This window comes from Phlebotomus papatasi, chromosome 3 (assembly GCF_024763615.1).
Source record: "Phlebotomus papatasi isolate M1 chromosome 3, Ppap_2.1, whole genome shotgun sequence".
Classification (NCBI taxonomy): domain Eukaryota; kingdom Metazoa; phylum Arthropoda; class Insecta; order Diptera; family Psychodidae; genus Phlebotomus; species Phlebotomus papatasi.
In genome coordinates, this window is record NC_077224.1 from 17255375 (window position 1) to 17274507 (window position 19133).

The window sequence follows — 19133 nt, forward strand, 5'->3', positions numbered from 1 at the left end:
TTTCGGTTTCGATGTGGACCTTCTTCAGTGGGCGACTAAATAATGTTCTCGTAAATACTCTTAGGAATCATGAAGTTCAAGGGATACATATCACTCATCACTATCAGGATGTCAGTGTGGGGTTTGGTTTTTTTTTTCTTTAGGAGAACTTTTTCCCTAATTTTTTTAAACTAATTTTTACGAATTTTGGGAAGGAAAATGTGATATGAATTTTTGCCGTTTATTGCAATAACTACAAAAATTAGGGGAAAAGTTCTCCTAAAGAAAAAAACCAAACCCCACATTGACATCCTGATATTGATGAGTGATATATAACCCTTGAACTTCACGATCCCTAAGAATAATTACGAGAACATTATTTAGTCGACCACTGAAGAAGGTCCACATCGGGACCTTCTTCTCTGGGAAAGACGAAAAAAGTGTTTTCATCTTAGGATGACCTTTTTCACTGGCGAACACCGGAAAGTCCCTATCAAAGTTACTCTGTTTTTATGTCTTTTCATTGCCTGGCCACAGTCAGACATTGAGGAAAATTTACTTGAGGTGGGGACTAAAGGTAATTGAAAGTGTCTGGATAAGTCATCCACTCCCCACTTCTTGTCTATGTACGAAAATTTACTTGAATTATTCCTAATACGTTTTCTGAAAGTCCGAGGTCAATCAACTCTAGAACGAGAATTTATCAACCGATTTAGATAAAATTGGGACTGTTGGAAAGGTCTTGGGATTACTGATTGGATTCATGTATATGAACCAAAAAAATAATTTTCATTTAAAATTCAACATTATACTTACAATAGATTATGCAGCCTTTAGGTTAAAGGTTAAATTTGATTCTGCAGTGAAAAATTACTGCAAAATATTCTAAGTCGTGAGCAACTTTCAGGAGCTCGAGCATATTGAAAAGCCGGGATGCTTTGTCATAACTGTTGATATAGTTTTGGATTTATTTTAGTGAATGAATTTGTGACTCAGCTGATAAAGAAGTTGACCAGTCTCGAACTGAATATCTTACAATTATGAAAACCAGTGCTCTGTAGACTGATCCACTTAGAGATTCCTAATTAATCACATTATGCAAAACAAGAGTTTTACTAACCTTTAGAGATCGTTCAAACGCTGAGAAAAAAAGAAGGTGCTACTAACTTTTTTTCCTCATAACTTTAACACTTTTTAGGTGTAAAAATATATCAACATTTCTTAATGTTGATTTTACACGTCTTTAAGGGTAAAATTAACATGAAAAGGGTAATTTTAACCCCCAATACACCTAAAAAGGGTAATATTTACACCGATTTTGGATCAATACTGCAGGGTAAAATAAACATTTCCGGAATGTTATTTTAACTTTTTCGGATTTCTCTCAGTGAAGGGATTAAACGGGAGCTTTGAAGAAAATCACCACATTTCTAATTTTATAATAAGCAATAGTACAATTGCAAATATAGAATCACTCTCTAAAGATATTAAGCAAATTTCTCAAGATTAACCAGAAGAGTTTTCTTCTCTCTGGTGACGCATAGTTAAATGAGGAAATGTGCTGAGGTGAAACGTGAAAGTTCAGCCAGATTTGGTGTGAGTTTCTCGGGGTCTAGTGAAGTTCATAGTCTGGAGATTTGTTCACTCTCGCCTTCGTCTTGCACAGTATTTCTCCTCCATCCCAGAAGATGGGGGAGAAATGCAGAGAGTGTGTGGGTGTGGGGGATTTCCCTGGAAGCATGAAATTGTGTGTTCGAGAGGATTTTCCTGACACAGCCATGCTCAGCGGGAATTCCCGCCGTACAATGTGTAATTGATCATGGCCATTATCTCAAGCTTCTGTACTTGCTGGCGCGACCTCCCTAACCTTATGATTAGTGGAAAAGTTTCAACAGTGTATGTGACACATTCTGGTCACAGAGAAAAAAAATACCCTAGAATCAATACTTTTTTGGGATACTTTTGGTATTAAAAGGGCTCCAATACCTCGTGGTATTAAATTCTAGGGTATTTTGGGATTAAATTCAAGAAAATCTCTGTCATTGATTTAATACCATAAAATCATTAAATTTCAATCGCAATGAGTATTGATTCTATCCCATTTTGGTATTGATTCTATCCCATTCTGGTATTGATTCTATCCCATTTTGGGATTGATTCTATCCCATTCTGGTATTGATTTTAATCCCATTTTGGGATCGATTCTATCCCACTTTGGGATTGATTCTATCCCACTCTGGGATTGATTCTATCCCATTTTGGGATTGATTCTATCCCATTCTGGTATTGATTTATCCCATTCTGGGATTAATTCTATCCCATTTGGGATTGATTCTATCCCACTTTGGGATTGATTCTATCCCACTCTGGGATTGATTCTATCCCATCTGGGATTAATTCTATCCCACTCTGGGATTGATTCTATCCCACTCTGGGATTGATTCTATCCCATTTTGGGATTGATTCTATCCCACTCTGGGATTAATTCTATCCCACTCTGGGATTGATTCTATCCCACTCTGGGATTGATTCTATCCCATTTTGGGATTGATTCTATCCCACTCTGGGATTGATTCTATCCCACTCTGGGGTTGATTCTATCCCACTCTGGGATTTATTCTATCCCACTCTGGGATTGATTCTATCCCACTCTGGGTATTAATTCTATCCCACTCTGGTATTGATTCTATCCCACTCTGGGATTGATTTTATCCCACTCTGGGATCAATTCTATCCCACTCTGGGATTGATTCTATCCCACTTTGGGATTGATTCTATCCCACTCTGGGATTGATTCTATCCCACTCTGGGATTGATTCTATCCCACTCTGGGATTGAATCTATCCCACTCTGGGATTGATTCTATCCCACTCTGGGATTAATTCTATCTCACTCTGGGATTGATTCTATCCCACTTTGGGATTGATTCTATCCCATTTTGGGATTGATTCTATCCCACTCTGGGATTGATTCTATCCCACTCTGGGATTGATTCTATCCCACTCTGGGATTGATTGTATCCCACTCTGGGATTGATTTTATCCCACTCTGGGATTGATTCTATTCCATTTTGGGATTGATTCTATCCCACTCTGGGATTAATTCTATCCCACTCTGGGATTGTTTCTATCCCACTTTGGGATTGATTCTATCCCACTCTGGGATTGATTCTATCCCACTCTGGGATTAATTCTATCCCACTCTGGGATTGAATCTATCCCACTCTGGGATTGATTCTATCCCATTTTGGTATTGATTCAATCTCACTCTGGGATTGATTCTATCCCATCGGGAATGAGAATGATACCTTAATAATATAAAACTGATACCATAGTATCGTAGAATATATACCTCAGTGGGATAAAATCAATACCCTATAGTCCTTTTGGAATCGCTTTGGGAAGGAAGATGGTAATGACGTGTCTTGTGCGAGTGTTTTGTATTTAAAGTGAAGTCTGAGTGTATGCTGTCTTTTGCCTGGTTATTAGTGCAAAAGGGCTGCAGTGGATACAGTGTACACACCAAAATACCAAAATGGGGTAGTCAATACCAAAATGGGATAGAATCAATCCCAGAGTGGGATAGAATCAGTCCCAAAATGGGATAGAATCAATCCCAGAGTGTGATAGAATCAATCCCAAAATGGGATAGAATCAATCCCAGAATGGGATAGAATAAATCCCAGAGTGGGGTAGAATCAATCCCAAAATGGGATAGAATCAATCCCAGAGTGGGATAGAATCAATCCCAGAGTGGGATAGAATTAATCCCACAGTGGGATAGAATCAATCCCAGAGTGGGATAGAATCAATCCCAAAATAGGATAGAATCAATCCCAGAATGGGATAGAATCAATCCCAGAGTGGGATAGAATCAATCCCAAAATGGGATAGAATCAATCCCAGAGTGGGATAGAATCAATCCCAAAATGGGATAGAATCAATCCCAGAGTGGGATAGAATCAATCCCAAAATGGGATAGAATCAATCCCAAAATGGGATAGAATCAATCCCAGAGTGGGATAGAATCAATCCCAGAATGGGATAGAATCAATCCCAAAATGGGATAGAATCAATCCCAGAGTGGGATAGAATCAATCCCAGAATGGGATAGAATCAATCCCAGAGTGGGATAGAATCAATCCCAAAATGGGATAGAATCAATCCCAAAATGGGATAGAATCAATCCCAGAGTGGGATAGAATCAATCCCAGAATGGGATAGAATCAATCCCAGAGTGGGATAGAATCAATCCCAAAATGGGATAGAATCAATCCCAGAGTGGGATAGAATCAATCCCACAGTGGGATAGAATCAATCCCAGAGTGGGATAGAATCAATCCCAAAATGGGATAGAATCAATCCCAGAATGGGATAGAATTAATCCCAGAATGGGATAGAATCAATCCCAGAATGGGATAGAATCAATCCCAGAGCGGGATAGAATCAATCCCAAAATGGGATAGAATCAATCCCAGAATGGGATAGAATCAATCCCAAAATGGGATAGAATCAATCCCAGAGTGGGATAGAATCAATCCCAGAATGGGATAGAATCAATCCCAGAGTGGGATAGAATCAATCCCACAGTGGGATAGAATCAATCCCAGAGTGGGATAGAATCAATCCCAAAATGGGATAGAATCAATCCCAGAATGGGATAGAATTAATCCCAGAATGGGATAGAATCAATCCCAAAATGGGATAGAATCAATCCCAGAGTGGGATAGAATCAATCCCACAGTGGGATAGAATCAATCCAGAGTGGGATAGAATCAATCCAAATGGGATAGAATTAATCCCAGAATGGGATAGAATCAATCCCAGAATGGGATAGAATCAATCCCAGAGCGGGATAGAATCAATCCCAAAATGGGATAGAATCAATCCCAGAATGGGATAGAATCAATCCCAAAGTGGGATAGAATCAATCCCAGAGTGGGATAGAATTAATCCCAGAGTGGGATAGAATCAATCCCAAAATGGGATAGAATCAATCCCAAAATGGGATAGAATCAATCCCAGAGTGGGATAGAATCAATCCCAAAATGGGATAGAATCAATCCCAAAATGGGATAGAATCAATCCCAGAATGGGATAGAATCAATCCCAGAATGGGATAGAATCGATACCAAAATGGGATAGAATCAATACCAAAATAGGATAGAATCAATACCAGAATGGGATAGAATTAATACTGTTTCCTAATAAATAATGACTTTCAAAAATCAATGCTGCAATGGGATTAAATTAATCCCACGAATTCTAAAATTCAATCTCAAATTGAGATAGAAACAATACCATTTCCTCCTCAAAAAATTAATTTCATAAATTTAATACTAATATGTCCTAAAAGTAATCCCAATATTTCTTAACTTTGTTCTAGAAATTAAAATCAATCCCAATATGCACCTATTTTCAAGAAAATTTGAGATAATTTTGGTATTGAAATGGTGGGATTAAAATCAATACCATGGGTATTGAATCTGGATACTTGAAAAATTTTCTCTGTGGTATATAAAATCATGCCACCGAGTGTGAATATTGCCATTCATTCTTACACTTTCGTCCATATATTGATATTTAAGGTCTTTTTTTTTACCATGCACTCCCGTCGGGTTTTTGTTGGTCCAACAATGACAAATACAAAGCTTTCAATAAGCTTCATTGCAATCGGGCTCATTTGTTGTGCTATGTGTGAAAATTCATCGGAAATTGTGTGTCCCAGAGTTGTTGGACGTGGTGAATGGAATGCCAGTGATTCAACTGAGATCAATTTTCTTGAACTTCCCGTGAAAATAGCCATCATCTGTCACACAGCTTCACCTGAATGTTGGTCTCTGGATACCTGCAAGCGTCGTGTTAAGAGCTTTCAGAGATACCATCAAAGAGAAAAGCACTTTGGAGATATTGCGTACAAGTATGTAGAAAAGGATATTTAGGTTATCCCAAGGAAAGGCTGTTTTATAACTTTGTTGCAATATGCACAACAAGTTAACACGTTGAGTACAAAATTTGCATAACAATCTTTTATGATTTTCTATATGCAGGCACTGAGTGAGAACTAATGACAGTATAGAGTAGAAACCTCCATTGAAAATTCTGCCAAACGAATAGGGGAAAGTGCTCTCCCTTCGAACGTTCATGCCTTCGAATAATGTGAATTTCTTTTGTTTTTCGTAAGAGATTTACACTTAATTATCAAGGAATTATCAACAAATGATGATAAGACAACTAATATTTTATAGAAATGTGTAAGTTTCTTAGGAAAACTAAAGGAAAATTCACATTATTCGAAGGCATGAACGTTCGAAGGGAGAGTACTTTCCCCTACTAAGAATTATAGAATCTTCATTTTATTATATTTATATTAGAATCTAATATATTTATAGTAAATACCGTGTTGTTGTAAATCTTGATGTACGATCGTTATATGAATATGAAAATGAATCAGTATGAATTCAGTTCTTGGAACATTAATCTCACTTTTAGACTATGAGACAGTTCGAATAAATGGGTCATTGAGATGTGGGACAGAAAATATGTATGGCATTGGGACACTTCTAGAGTTCTTGTGCCATGAGACACTTGAAAAATGTGATATGAAACATTTGCAATGTCAGACATGGGATATTTTGAACACTTTTTAGACCACTTGGGGCATTGGACATTTGGGACACTTAGAACTCTCGTTAATGGGAACTTGAAAATATGACGTAAGACACTTGGGACACTTAAGTATACTTGAGATAGAAGAGATTTGGAACATCAGACATGGGACATTTGGGACGTTTAGAAGACTTAGGACATAAGATATTTGAGACATTTAGAGTTCTCGTGAATGGAACACTCGAAAAATGTGATATGAGACATTTGGAATGTCAGACATGGGATATTTGGGACAATTAGGGCTATTGTAAATAGGATACTTCAAAAATGTGTCATAAAATACTTGGAACACTTAGTACACACATTAGGTAGATTAGATGTGGAACATTTGAGACACCTAGAATACCTAAGAAATGGGATATTTAGGGCACTTACAGCTCTTGTGAATGGGATACTTGAAAAATGTAATATAAGACATTTGATATACTTAGTACTCTTGAGATATGATATGAGACATTTGGAAGATTAGACATGGGACATTTAGGACACTTAGAACACTTGGGAATGGGATATTTGAAAAATGTGATATGAGACATTTGGTATACATAGACACTTGGTATTCGATGTGACATGTTTGGAATGTCAGGAATGGGACATTTGGGATTCCTAGAACACTTAGGACATAAGATATTTGGAACACTTTGGGCTCTTGTGAATGGGACACTCAAAAAATGTGATGTAAGACATTTGGTATACGTAATACACTTGAGATATGATATGAGACATTTGGAAGGGGACCTGGGATATTTAGGACAGTTGGAATACTTGCGGCATGGGATAGTTGGGACAACTCCTGTGAATGGGGCACTTGAAAACTGTCGTATAATACATTTGGCATACTTAGTACACTTGAAATATGATATCTCATATTTAGAATGTCAGTAATGGGACATTTGGGACAGCTAGAACATTTAGGATATAAGATATTTGGGACACTTATAGCTCTTGTGAATGGGGCCTTTGAAAAATGTCGTATGATACATTAGGCGTATTTAGTACACTTAAAATATGATATGTCATGTTTAGAATGTCAGTACTGGCACATTTGGTATATAAGATATTTTGGACACTTATAGCTCCTGTGAATGGGGCATTTGAAAAATGTCGTTTGGAATATTTGGAATATTTAGTACACTTGGAATATGATATGTCATATTTAGAATGTTAGTAATGGGACATTTGGGTCAGCTAGAACATTTAGGATATAAGATATTTGGGACACTTAGAGCTCCCGTGAATGGGGCACTTGAAAATGTCGTATAATACATTTGGCATACTTAGTACACTTAGAATATGATATGTCATATTTAGAATGTCAGTAATGGGACATTTGGGACATTTAGGATATAAGATATTTGGGACACTTAGAGCTCTTGTGAATGGGATACTCGAAAACTGTGATATAAGATTTTTTGGCATAGTTAGTACACTTGCGAATTGATATGAAACATTTAGAATGTTAGACATGGTACATTTGGGATATTTAGAAAACTCAGAAGTGAGATATTAGGAACATTTAGAACACCGGTGAATTGGATGCTTGAAAAATGTGATGAAAGATAAATGGTACACTTAGTAGATTTGGGATTTAACGAATTTGGAATGTCAGACATGGGACATTTGCAACACTTAGAACATTAGAGACTTAAGCGACCTTCGTTGCAGAAAATGAGATTTTTTTGAGACTCTTTAAAATTAATAAAGAAATCTTAGGGCGCTTTTGTCTTGTATTTTGTTGAAGTACTTTTGAGAATCTAAAATTCGGTTAAGTCGTGTTGATTTCGTTTTTCATCTTTTCCTATAATTCTCACCCTTCGTACTTTATTTTCCGAATTATTTAATAAACTATAGTCAGTCAAGGGGTAATTCATAATCAATCAGATTGGCTCGAGTTCCCAAAATATGTATGGGTTCCCCGGGTTTCCTGAAAAAAAAATCTATGGGTTCCCCAGCCAGATTGGCTCGAGTTCCCGGAAATGAGTTACCCCTCGTAGTCAGTATCAAGAGCAAGAACTAGGATTTAGAATTATGATAAGAACAAGGACATTGTAATTAATCATGAACTAGAGTCCTTTTTATTAAAATAAATTGAAAAATGTCTTAATAGCTGTTTAGAAATGAGATACCTCTTTCATAGTAAGGACGTGGCTTATTTATCAATTCATAATATTTTAGGCCCCTCCTACAATTTATTTTAGGAAGTAGTTTATACCTTTTTCTCTTAATTTTTGATAATTTCCAAAGGAACAATAAGTCTTGACGATTTTTACCTCTAAAGTTAATAAAAAAAATAATGAATAAAATTCAAAAATTATGAAACCAATTTTGATTTTACTAATTAGAGCGACATTTGAATCAGGATAAAAAGCAAAAGGGGCAAATAAAAGAATTTATATTGTTACAATCTCACTCCAATTAGTTTGGAGTTTATTTCATGCTTAACTTGGCTTTTTCATTATAATTGAATATATATTTTTATAATAAAAAAAATATACGAGTGGATTTATGGCTAAAATTAAAAAAAATATATATGATAAACTAAAGTTAATATTGTGCTTTTATATGTAAATTATAAAAATCGATGTTATTCATTTCCAGTTACGCTGATGTCTATAGAATTAGCCGAGACACCCTCCATTAATTTTTATAGTCACTGCGCTATTGTAGTTGTCTTGTCTTTCTCAGTGCAAGTATAAAATTTTAAGATGAAATATCACTAACTGTAGAAGAATTTGAAATGGGGAGCCCATAATTAGGGTTATTATTATTATTTTTATTATTTATTCTTGGACACAAACCCATTCCATAGAAAAGCTTTTATGTGGTATAGAGTGGCTCTTAAATCCTCAATTGGTGAAAAAAAAAATACACAGATATAGAAAAGATACCGGTTTTTTTTCTAATAGTGAAAACTTTACAAAATAATTTCGCTTTAAAGGACAAAAAATAGGGATATTGTTCTGTGTCTCGGCTAACTATATTTTTTTTTTGCTTTGGATCTTTGTACCTGTAAAGACAACTTGTTGTGTATGTTGCTAATGAACTTATAATACAGTTTCAAAGGCTGTTATGTAGTACTAATAATTTCTTTTAGTTTCTTAATTGGAAATGATGGAAATGTATACGAAGGTATTGGATGGTATCAAATTGGACGCCATACGAAGAATTACAATGAGAAATCGGTTGGCATAGCTTTTATTGGGAACTTTACTGGTAATTTTAAGACATGTAAAATTTTGTATTGGGGTTTATTTAATTATGGGCACAATTTATTTTAGATAAACTACCTTCCCAGGTGGCACTGGATTCGGCCAAAAGTCTCCTGGTGTGTGGTCGTTCTAAGCAATATTTAGATGAAAACTACAGCTTGTTTGGAGCTCGAGATATATCAAGAACTGAAAGCCCTGGTGCCAAATTGAATGAGGAAATTCAAAATTGGCCTCATTGGATGGCTGTGGATCAGGGCCAAATAATCTTTGTCTGATAAGGACTTGTAAGATTGAGTGTGTAACATATCTGGGAGAAGGTCATGGAGAGGTACAAGAGAGATTGTGTCCAGATAGGCTGAAGATGTTTTTGGGTGAATTAGTAATTTTCCCCTCAAGATCATGCACATGTACTAAGGCGTATTACATAAAATATTTCACCAGATGATAAATGATTTCATTTCGTGGAGTTTGAGTGAGAATTTTTGGGGGCGAAGGGGGTGGGGGAGGTGTGTAAGGGACTGGTGGGAGACATTTGAGTTCATTTTGAGGCTGAAATTGTGCTTCATGCAAGTGAAATGGTGTCTGTTATCATTAAATATGTAGGAATTCACGGAGGGCTGAGGATGAGCACCTCAATGGTCTTGATTATGGCCCAACTGGTATCCCTTAGACCCGAATGCGAAGAATATCTCTCTGGGTCCCATGGTGTTATCCCCTTATCTTGTGTAAAATTAATTTATTTCCCCGAGATAGAATTAGTCGTCTAATGTCCGGTCATATGTCAGTTGGTGCGTATTTTGAAACACGTGGAAATCCTCCTAGGGCTCCTAGGTCGTCAAAATTGCGTCAAATACCTCCCTTTACCGTTCCCATTTGCACCACAGGATTTATCAAGTTTATGTGCAAAATATTTTTAGTACTGTAGTAAAATCTCTGCTTAAATTACACTCCAGAACAAGATATTTCCAGCCCATTTTCACGTGTAGCTATGAATGAGAAATGTTATTCACTTTCTTACAAATTCTCAAGGAAAATTGCTTAAAACCAGGTTATTTGTCACTTTTGCGAATTAAATTTTGACTTTTAAAGGGTACTTTCAACGGGAAATTACAATTTCCGTTGTAACTTAATTATTAATTTAAAGATGCTGTTAAAATAAAGGAGAATTTGGTATTTTATTCGATATTTTACGACAAAATACTGTGTTTGAAGGGGACAAAAACTACAGAATTACTACGAGGTATTCCATTTTCCATAGAAATATCCTGCTTAGAAAACTGTGAATTAATTATACCCCTATTTTTCTTCTCAAGTGCTAGAGACTAAAATAATAATAGGGAATTATACTCTTTGTTTAATTGTACACCACTAGCTTATACACAGCAATTTCCTCGACAAAAATTACACGTAATTTTTCTTCACCATCTAAGAGCTTGGCATTTAATTGATGTGATAGGGATGAACTGGGCACTTTCGAATGAAACATTTTCGAATTTTTCTTCGAAAAGGCTGTCCATTTATTGCCAAAGCCCAATGAAGTCCTTGATTAGAGTGAATAAAGTACTTTGCGATACTTTAAATAAATGATTTATAAGATACACAAAAATGCTGTCTATCGATAATAAGCACAGCTGGATTTCTTTTTTGATTTTTTTTCTAAATTTACTTAAAAATATTTTTCTGTGAACATGAATTAGGGGCATTTGAGGCACTTCTGTAATACTGGCTGACAATAGTGATAAGATTTTTATAAGCAATTACGGGAGACTGCGGCAACAGTAGAAATGGGGTAGCACAAAATACTGATACGAGGTCTATAAACATAAACTGATAAAGGTCTCATCCTCTGAAGTCTATTATGTGATTTAAAAAAAAAAATGCAGTGTTTACAACTACCCCGTTTGTACTGCTGCCCCAGTTTCCCTAACACCTTTTAGCCATTTCCGAAGTTCAATAAATTATCTTTCATAATTTTATCAATTGACTATCCATCAAATCATAAGACAATTAAAATTAAAATGTGGTCCAAATTTTGTGAAGCTTTTAATGAAATAAAGAATTTTTAATGAAAAAAACCTAATTAAGGTAAAGTGCCCTTGAGTCGACCGGTTCCTCGACACGACCGGTGGTCAATATTTTGAATGTTTTACTGGTGAATTTCTATAAAATTGTCACTGATTCGTATTTATTTATGGAATAATTGACCTATTAATGTTAGATCATGCGCCAAATATTAGTGCAAATATACATAAATTGAATAAATAACTCTACCGGTCAAATCGAGGAACAGGTCGACTTAAGGGCACTTTCCCTTATGAAGCTTAAAAAAATTTTTAAGACATCTTCAAGCTGTTGCACATTATTAAACATTAATCTTAATCCTAATATTGAAAATTATACCGATATTTAACTTCTTAAATGGTTAATTAATTGATGTAGTATTTTAATTCAGAAATTGTATTTTTCTTAATTTTCCTCTTATTTCTAGTCCTTAGAAAAGGGGAAGATAATTTGTTCCGATTTCGCACGGATCTGTCTATATCATGCCCGTCTGGTGGTTGATTGGTTGATTTATTACTTCTTTATTGAACTTGGTCCATGTAAAGTCATTTTTTACAAATTTAATGAGTCCAACTTTATATTACACTTTAACCCGTAATCTAATTGACAAAATTGTCCCACCTATGGTTTGACTAGAAAATCAGAACTCTTACAAAATTTCAAATTCAAAAATTCAAAATAAGCGGTTCAAGCTTTTAAGAGAAGAAAATGGATATTAATTTAATTCAGGTTTGTTTTAAAACTTAAAGAATAAATTTAGTAAATAGAAATTAATAAATGTAATTTTATAGCTTGAAACTCTTAGATTCTAATTTAATGAAAAACTATCAGATAATCAAGGCGGATAAAACAGGTCTGGCGATTCGGAAAAGTTTTAGTAAAATTTATGAGAAACAAGGGGGAGATATTAGGGGGGAAATGTGTACACCACTTCTAGACACTTCCACAATTTGTATGGAAGAGCCCTTTACACTTCCAGCATTTCAGAAGACTCCCGAAAATGCTGCAATACTTCCAGCACTTCTTGCACTTCCATGCACTTTTCATACTTAGGAATCAATAACTTATTTAGTAAATATGAAAAATCTAATTAGGAAAACGATATTTTAATATTATCTGTTTTTTACGACCAACAGAATTTCTTTCTATGGATTTTCTAAGACATTAGTGGAGCTACTTTTGGAAAAGAGAGTCTCTAAAAAAGATGTATTGTTGTTTATAATTTATAGAAACTGTCTTAGAGAGTTTTTTGCGTACTGCAAATTATTTTTGTTCGTTCATTTATATTTCGTATCGTTCATCAATGAGAGATCACACACCTGTATTTCGATACAAGACTCCAGCTAAATGTTCTAACCTTGATATTGAAACATTTAACCAATCCACCAGATTGGCGTAAGGTTTTTGGGTATCAACAATTGGGTATCAACAAATCTAGCCCTTCACTCTTTTTCGTTATTTTAAGTTCTGACTAGCATATATCTAGTATCTACTATCTCATCGAAACTGGCTTCCAAAGGACTAGCCGCAGGTCACGGTGTACTTCGAACCCTTCGAACCTGTCCTAGAGGCCGATAATCTCAATACAAGCTCTTTCATGCTTCCCTACATCCCCCTACAATCTCCGTAGGTTCAAGCCCGTTGTCCAGCGTGGAAGTAGTCTCACTACAATATCTGTCTAGGTTTCTCAGTCATTGCATTATCATAACCGAATTTGTAAAATGCCAACAAACTTTCTTATAAATTATACTGCCGCTCGAATTAAAAATCTCAGCTAAAAGTGAGGTATAGTCTGCAAAATTCGGAATTAGACAGAAAAGACTTTATTTTCGGATACTTCTACTTCCAAAGATTTCCAAGCACTTTATTTTCAGCTGTACACCACTTCCGACACTAATCTCCCCTTTGATGTAGAAGATCCACAGAATTTCTGCAGAATATTGCAGAAATTCAAACGGTTTATTACGAGTTCATAACTATTTGGAATTGGTTCAGAGTTACCAAGAATTCCAAAACCTTTCCAACGAGCCAAAACATGATACCATTCGGTTGAGAAATGCACTTTCTAGAGCTTTTTAAGCCGTCGATAGTGAAATATTGTTGATTTTTTAGAGTTTAGACCAACATAGAATATATCACAAGTGTTTTCTTTCAGTTTGGATTTTATAAAACAAAAGTTAATGCATTGGATGCATTGTCAATATTGATATTTTTAGCCGTTTCAGCCTAAAGTTCTTTAGGGCAGTGTGGTATATTTTGGACCGGGATATTCTTACCGAGATTTATTGAAAAAGGTATACTTCTGTTTTATAAAAAATTGCAAAAAATATAAAGAAGTAAAAATGGTAAATTTTAGAACTTTCTCTGTAGCTATTTATTGAGGTAGGAACAAGGAACAGTTGTTCACACGTTATCCAACATTTGATAATCGATAAAAAATGCGGAATATGGAAATTTCAAAGTTTTGAAAATTTGTAGTAATATTCTACGAATAGTTTTGAATAAACTGTGGGAGATAGAGGAATTTAATAAACAATTAAACGTAAGAATTCTTTTCAAAGCAGTTTATTTAACTTTGTTAGCACTAGCTTCCCCCTAGCAACGGTTAAATCCCCCGTTGGTAATTGAATTTACATCAAAGATGTCTCTTGGAGCAGCGCCAATTTTTCATAAGAGCGGTCCTATTGCCAGCAAGTGAGTTACCCCTTCGAGAAGGTTATCGTAGAGAGAATTAATATTGAAAGTTAGTTCAAGTTGGATCGTTAGGAGGAATGCTGAGGGTTCAGGATAAACCTTTGGCGGCTAAGGCGCTCATCTACGCGATTGATTTTAGAGCTCTGACCTTACAAATTTTCTGACAGATCTAACAAATTGTATACAAAAGGAGATCTTCAGAGAATCTGTGCAGGTTAGCGCACAGAAGTGTGATTTAAACTCTAGGTAGATAATTGATACACAAGCAGGATAGCTGTAGAATGGTCCTTAATTCTTTAGAGGGTAGGACTTGCACTCTTCAACGCATATATGTTGCTCACATGAAGTATAGGGATAAACGTAAATTTCTCCAAAGTATGGACCTCACTTTAAAAAAGCACCATTTAGCATCTCCTAAGATATTTATCACTAAAGGAGGTTCGCAGCTATTGTAGTATTTTTTTTCCTAAAAAATATTTATGACACATTGAGCCCATAGGGTAATGTGGAGTAATTTGGAATCATGTCTAATTTGAAACATTGACATTTTCTAACAGTTTTTAAATAGCAAAAGGAAAAAGCAACGAGAAGTACTCTCTAATGCCAAGTTTTGTACTTCTTCGTGGTTTTCTTTAACTCTTTTACCATGTGAAACAGTGGAAACATTAGGGTAAGTGTGCCAAATTTCGGCATAGTTGCATGTAAGCGCCAAAATTTCAAGTTTGAAATGTAATATTTTTAATACAAATTGAATATTTTTATTACTCTTTTATAAGGAATGTTGCTTGGAACCTTGTAGACAGTTTATCGTCTTTATTTTCTCTAAAAATAATTCTTAATACATTTTAAAATGAATAAAAATGTAGACATAGCATTGGTGGCTTATTCCGGCCACCTTCATTTTCATAGTTCCTTGCCTCCGGAATTCTTCCAATGCATTTTTCAGATCATCTTGCACGTTGAAGCGATATTGTTTGTTATTTTTTGCATTGTATAATCTCTAGAGGATGCAAAAACTAAAAATTCATGGAAATTTGAAGAACAAAAATGTGGCCGGAATTGCAAGCTGACCGGAATTTGGCACACTTACCCTATTCGATGTTAAATAAAATTTGTAATTCTCGCCTTAAATTCTCCTCATTCTCCTATTTATTTATGGTAAATAATTCTTAGTGATGATAGTAATTTGGTAACCCTTGCGCTTCGCACCATTAAAAAGTCCATTATTTATGATAAACGCACATGAAAATTTTTGAGAGTGGGGCAGCTGAACCAAAAATTGACGAGAATGAAATGGAATTTTTGAGTTCTAACACAGAAACTCCCTTTGGGTAAGGACCGCGTACCTCAATCTCAAATTACCCAATTCACCTCTTTTACTACTCTCTATTGCCACATTTTCCATCCACCCTGCTACCACAATAAAATTTAACCATTGCACCCTGCAGAATTGCGGGCTATTTTAATATCGAGAGATAGTTTAAGGGGGGAACCTAAATCACAAGGTAAAAAAAAATCGGTTTTTAAAGTATCTTTACGAAATATTTTTCCTTTTTTATTATATTTTTTTAAATCTTCCAAAATTTTCCTAAAGTTTATTCGTTTTTTTCTCCTTCAGAAAAACCGTGAAAAACTTTTAATTTTTGGTTTCCTAATTCAGATTCTCCCCTTAAGAGATGAAAATTTGCTTGGCTATGGGAATAATAAAGACATGTTTGGATGTACTTTCTATGCCTAGGTGCCCTTTTATGGCTATTATTACTTATAATAGGGAGCAATTGCATAACGAATAAGCGAGATATGTATATTTTGGATTAATATAGAAGATGTGTCACTCCGAAATTGTTGAATATTTCTAAGTGATAATAAGATGTAGTTATCCTAATTTTGTTTTTGTATTCTTTGGAATACTTCTTTACTAAAACATAACAGTTCGATAAAGATAAATCATTTTCATCAATCACTCGAAGCTATACTTCTTTTAAATGTGATAATGAAAGTTTTATAGTGCAAGTTTTTGAATTGAGAGCCAACAATTAAGGATGTGGAAAGTTCTTCCGATTGTTTCTTAAATAGGAATTCAACGTGAAAAGTTTTGTGTACTGAATGTGCAGAAATAAATCTTATTGGTGTATTCTACACAACTAAAAGTAGCACAGAACAAATGTTTTGATTTTCTGTTCAACGTTTTCCCAAATGTATTTTTGAGTTTATTTGAATGTTTATTTGCACATTTTTGAGAAAATAGAAAATCTTTTAAAATCACAAGAAAATTTCCGATAAATAAATAGATTTCTATCAATATTTGTGGTAAAACTTTTCTCTATATTGATGGAGTTAGAATAGAGGGAAATTTTAAATATTTAAATATGAAAAATAAATATTTTTGAATTTTCTTGATAAATATAGACAGAAAAAGTCCATTCCCACATGGCAATCAGCATAAAATGTGATTTAATACAACACAATGGGCAATAATCAAAGTGTAGCAAATGCTTTTATTACACCCACATTTTCAATTGATCACCATCATGCAAATTAATAGCAATACAGCGAGGAAACACCAAATAAAATGGAATTTTATAGGCAAATGGAATTGTAATTTGAGTATTATTTGATTTTCAGTTACTTGTCAAATACAGTATTCTACACTCATGGGAAAATTCAATTAAATTCTATTTATAATTTATGACCACTGGCTTCTGCTTGGAAGCCTTTCGTTTGCAATTGCATGCTACAGAAGGGTTAAATTTAATGTCAGAGGAAGGTTAGTTAGAGGGACGACGCGACGTTTAATTTGGAAAATACAGGTTTAATCCAGATAAGCTAAAATTATTTAAAGTTATTTTATGAATATGAGCGAATTTTACATGTTTTTGTTTACTGAAAATAACATACCTTGGACTCAAGATTCATAAAACTGCTTTTTATACTGATTTCTCTTTGCGTTTGCCCCTGTCCATGTGGTGGGTGAAGTATCCTGTTCGAATTTCGAAGTGTCTCGAATGTCGAATATGCATAACATTCACAATTTTTGAGTATATTCTTTGACAGCTTCCTACTGTTTTATTTCATAAATTTTTATAGCTTTCCCAAGAAGCAAAACAGCTGCCTTATAGGAATAAAATCTATTAATAAAAGGACATGTTTAAGGATACTGTCACACTAGGATTTTTACAATTTAATTTTAAATTCAATTGAACTAATTGAGCATAGCAAGATTTCTAGAATTTACTTGAAAGTTCTCGCAGCCAGGACACATTTCGCAAGAAATTTGCTCAATTTTAAATAGTGCCGCGAGATTTTTGATTGTGAGTGACCCCGAAAAATGTGTGATAGTACTTAAAATGCCTTATAAGTCACTTATTTGTTATTCAGAAGAATCCCCAAAGTCAGAATTAAGGGTTGTAAACAAGGGGTCTCATGAAAAGAGTCTCATACAGTCTTATTGAAAATCTTTGTGAAGTCATCCCAACTGCGATTTCTTAATACAACAATTTCCTTCCAGATGAAAATAAATACATACATACATACATTCATACATACATACAAATTACTCCCGATACTTAAGTTTCACTCGCGTACAAGTTTATCACTAATCACTGTATTTATACTTATTTTATTTTATTATTTAGGCTACTTATTTTACTGTAATAAAATTGAAATTAATGAGCAATTTTAACGTTTTAATTTGCTGAATTTAAATTTAATTGAGCAACTACATTTCTGCTATTTTTCCATTTTTAAACGTGTTTTTGTGAACCAAGTCATTGTATTTAGATCGAAAGATAATGACTAAGTATACCTTTATATCAATAAATAAGCGAAAATATGTCAATTCAAATGATTTTTAATGCAAAATAACGCAAAGGAACAATTCATCTGAAAATTAAATTGAATTTACAAATTGAAAAAAAAAACCTAGTGTGATAGCACAGTAAAGCGTAATACTTTATTAGAATATATGAACGAAATGTCTATAACTTGGACAAATTCTACAAAATGTACTCATAGTCATTCTAACCAATTTTGATATATCATAAAACCATGTTTCTGAGGGGTAAGGAGGGGATCGGAAGGCAAAGTAAGATTACATTTTAAGTCCCTGTGTCCACTTACGAGGGGGTTTGAATAACATTCTAACTCGCTGACTCTCGCCAATTAGGACCTTCTCCTGAAAAGTGAAACTTTTGACCTTTTTAGCCTTACCGTAAAGGATAAACAACAATTTTTCAAATTTTGGGACTATTACAAATAAATTTCTTGTTTCCGAATTAGGGAGTATATACGAAGTTTCATTAAAAAAATCGATTTCGAGTTGGGGGATTTTCTTTATGAATGTATTTGTATTTGATAGTGGTAATTTTTATTGTCTTGAAGTGAAGTTTAGGTTTATAATTGCCACATATACAGTCGGTCTTACTTCCTCTTAACAAAAAGAACAAGGGATCTCTTTATCTAATCGCCTTTCGTATTTGATTGCCTTTGATTGAAAGTGAAACTTTATTTAAATTTGAGAAAA

The 19133-nt window shown here is 34.4% G+C and overlaps 1 protein-coding gene and 1 long non-coding RNA gene across 2 annotated transcripts in view; both read left to right on the forward strand.

The window, feature by feature from the left end:
- Positions 1–19133, forward strand: part of LOC129807906 (uncharacterized) — a 194884-nt gene that overhangs the window by 111021 nt on the left and 64730 nt on the right. The gene's annotated exons all lie outside the window — the stretch shown is intronic.
- On the forward strand, positions 5542–10298 carry LOC129807905 (peptidoglycan-recognition protein 2-like). Its single transcript, XM_055857503.1, has 3 exons — positions 5542–5898; positions 9742–9860; positions 9926–10298. Exons 1-3 carry the CDS (start codon positions 5582–5584, stop codon positions 10129–10131), a joined length of 642 nt encoding a protein of 213 aa, XP_055713478.1. The 5' UTR covers positions 5542–5581; the 3' UTR covers positions 10132–10298.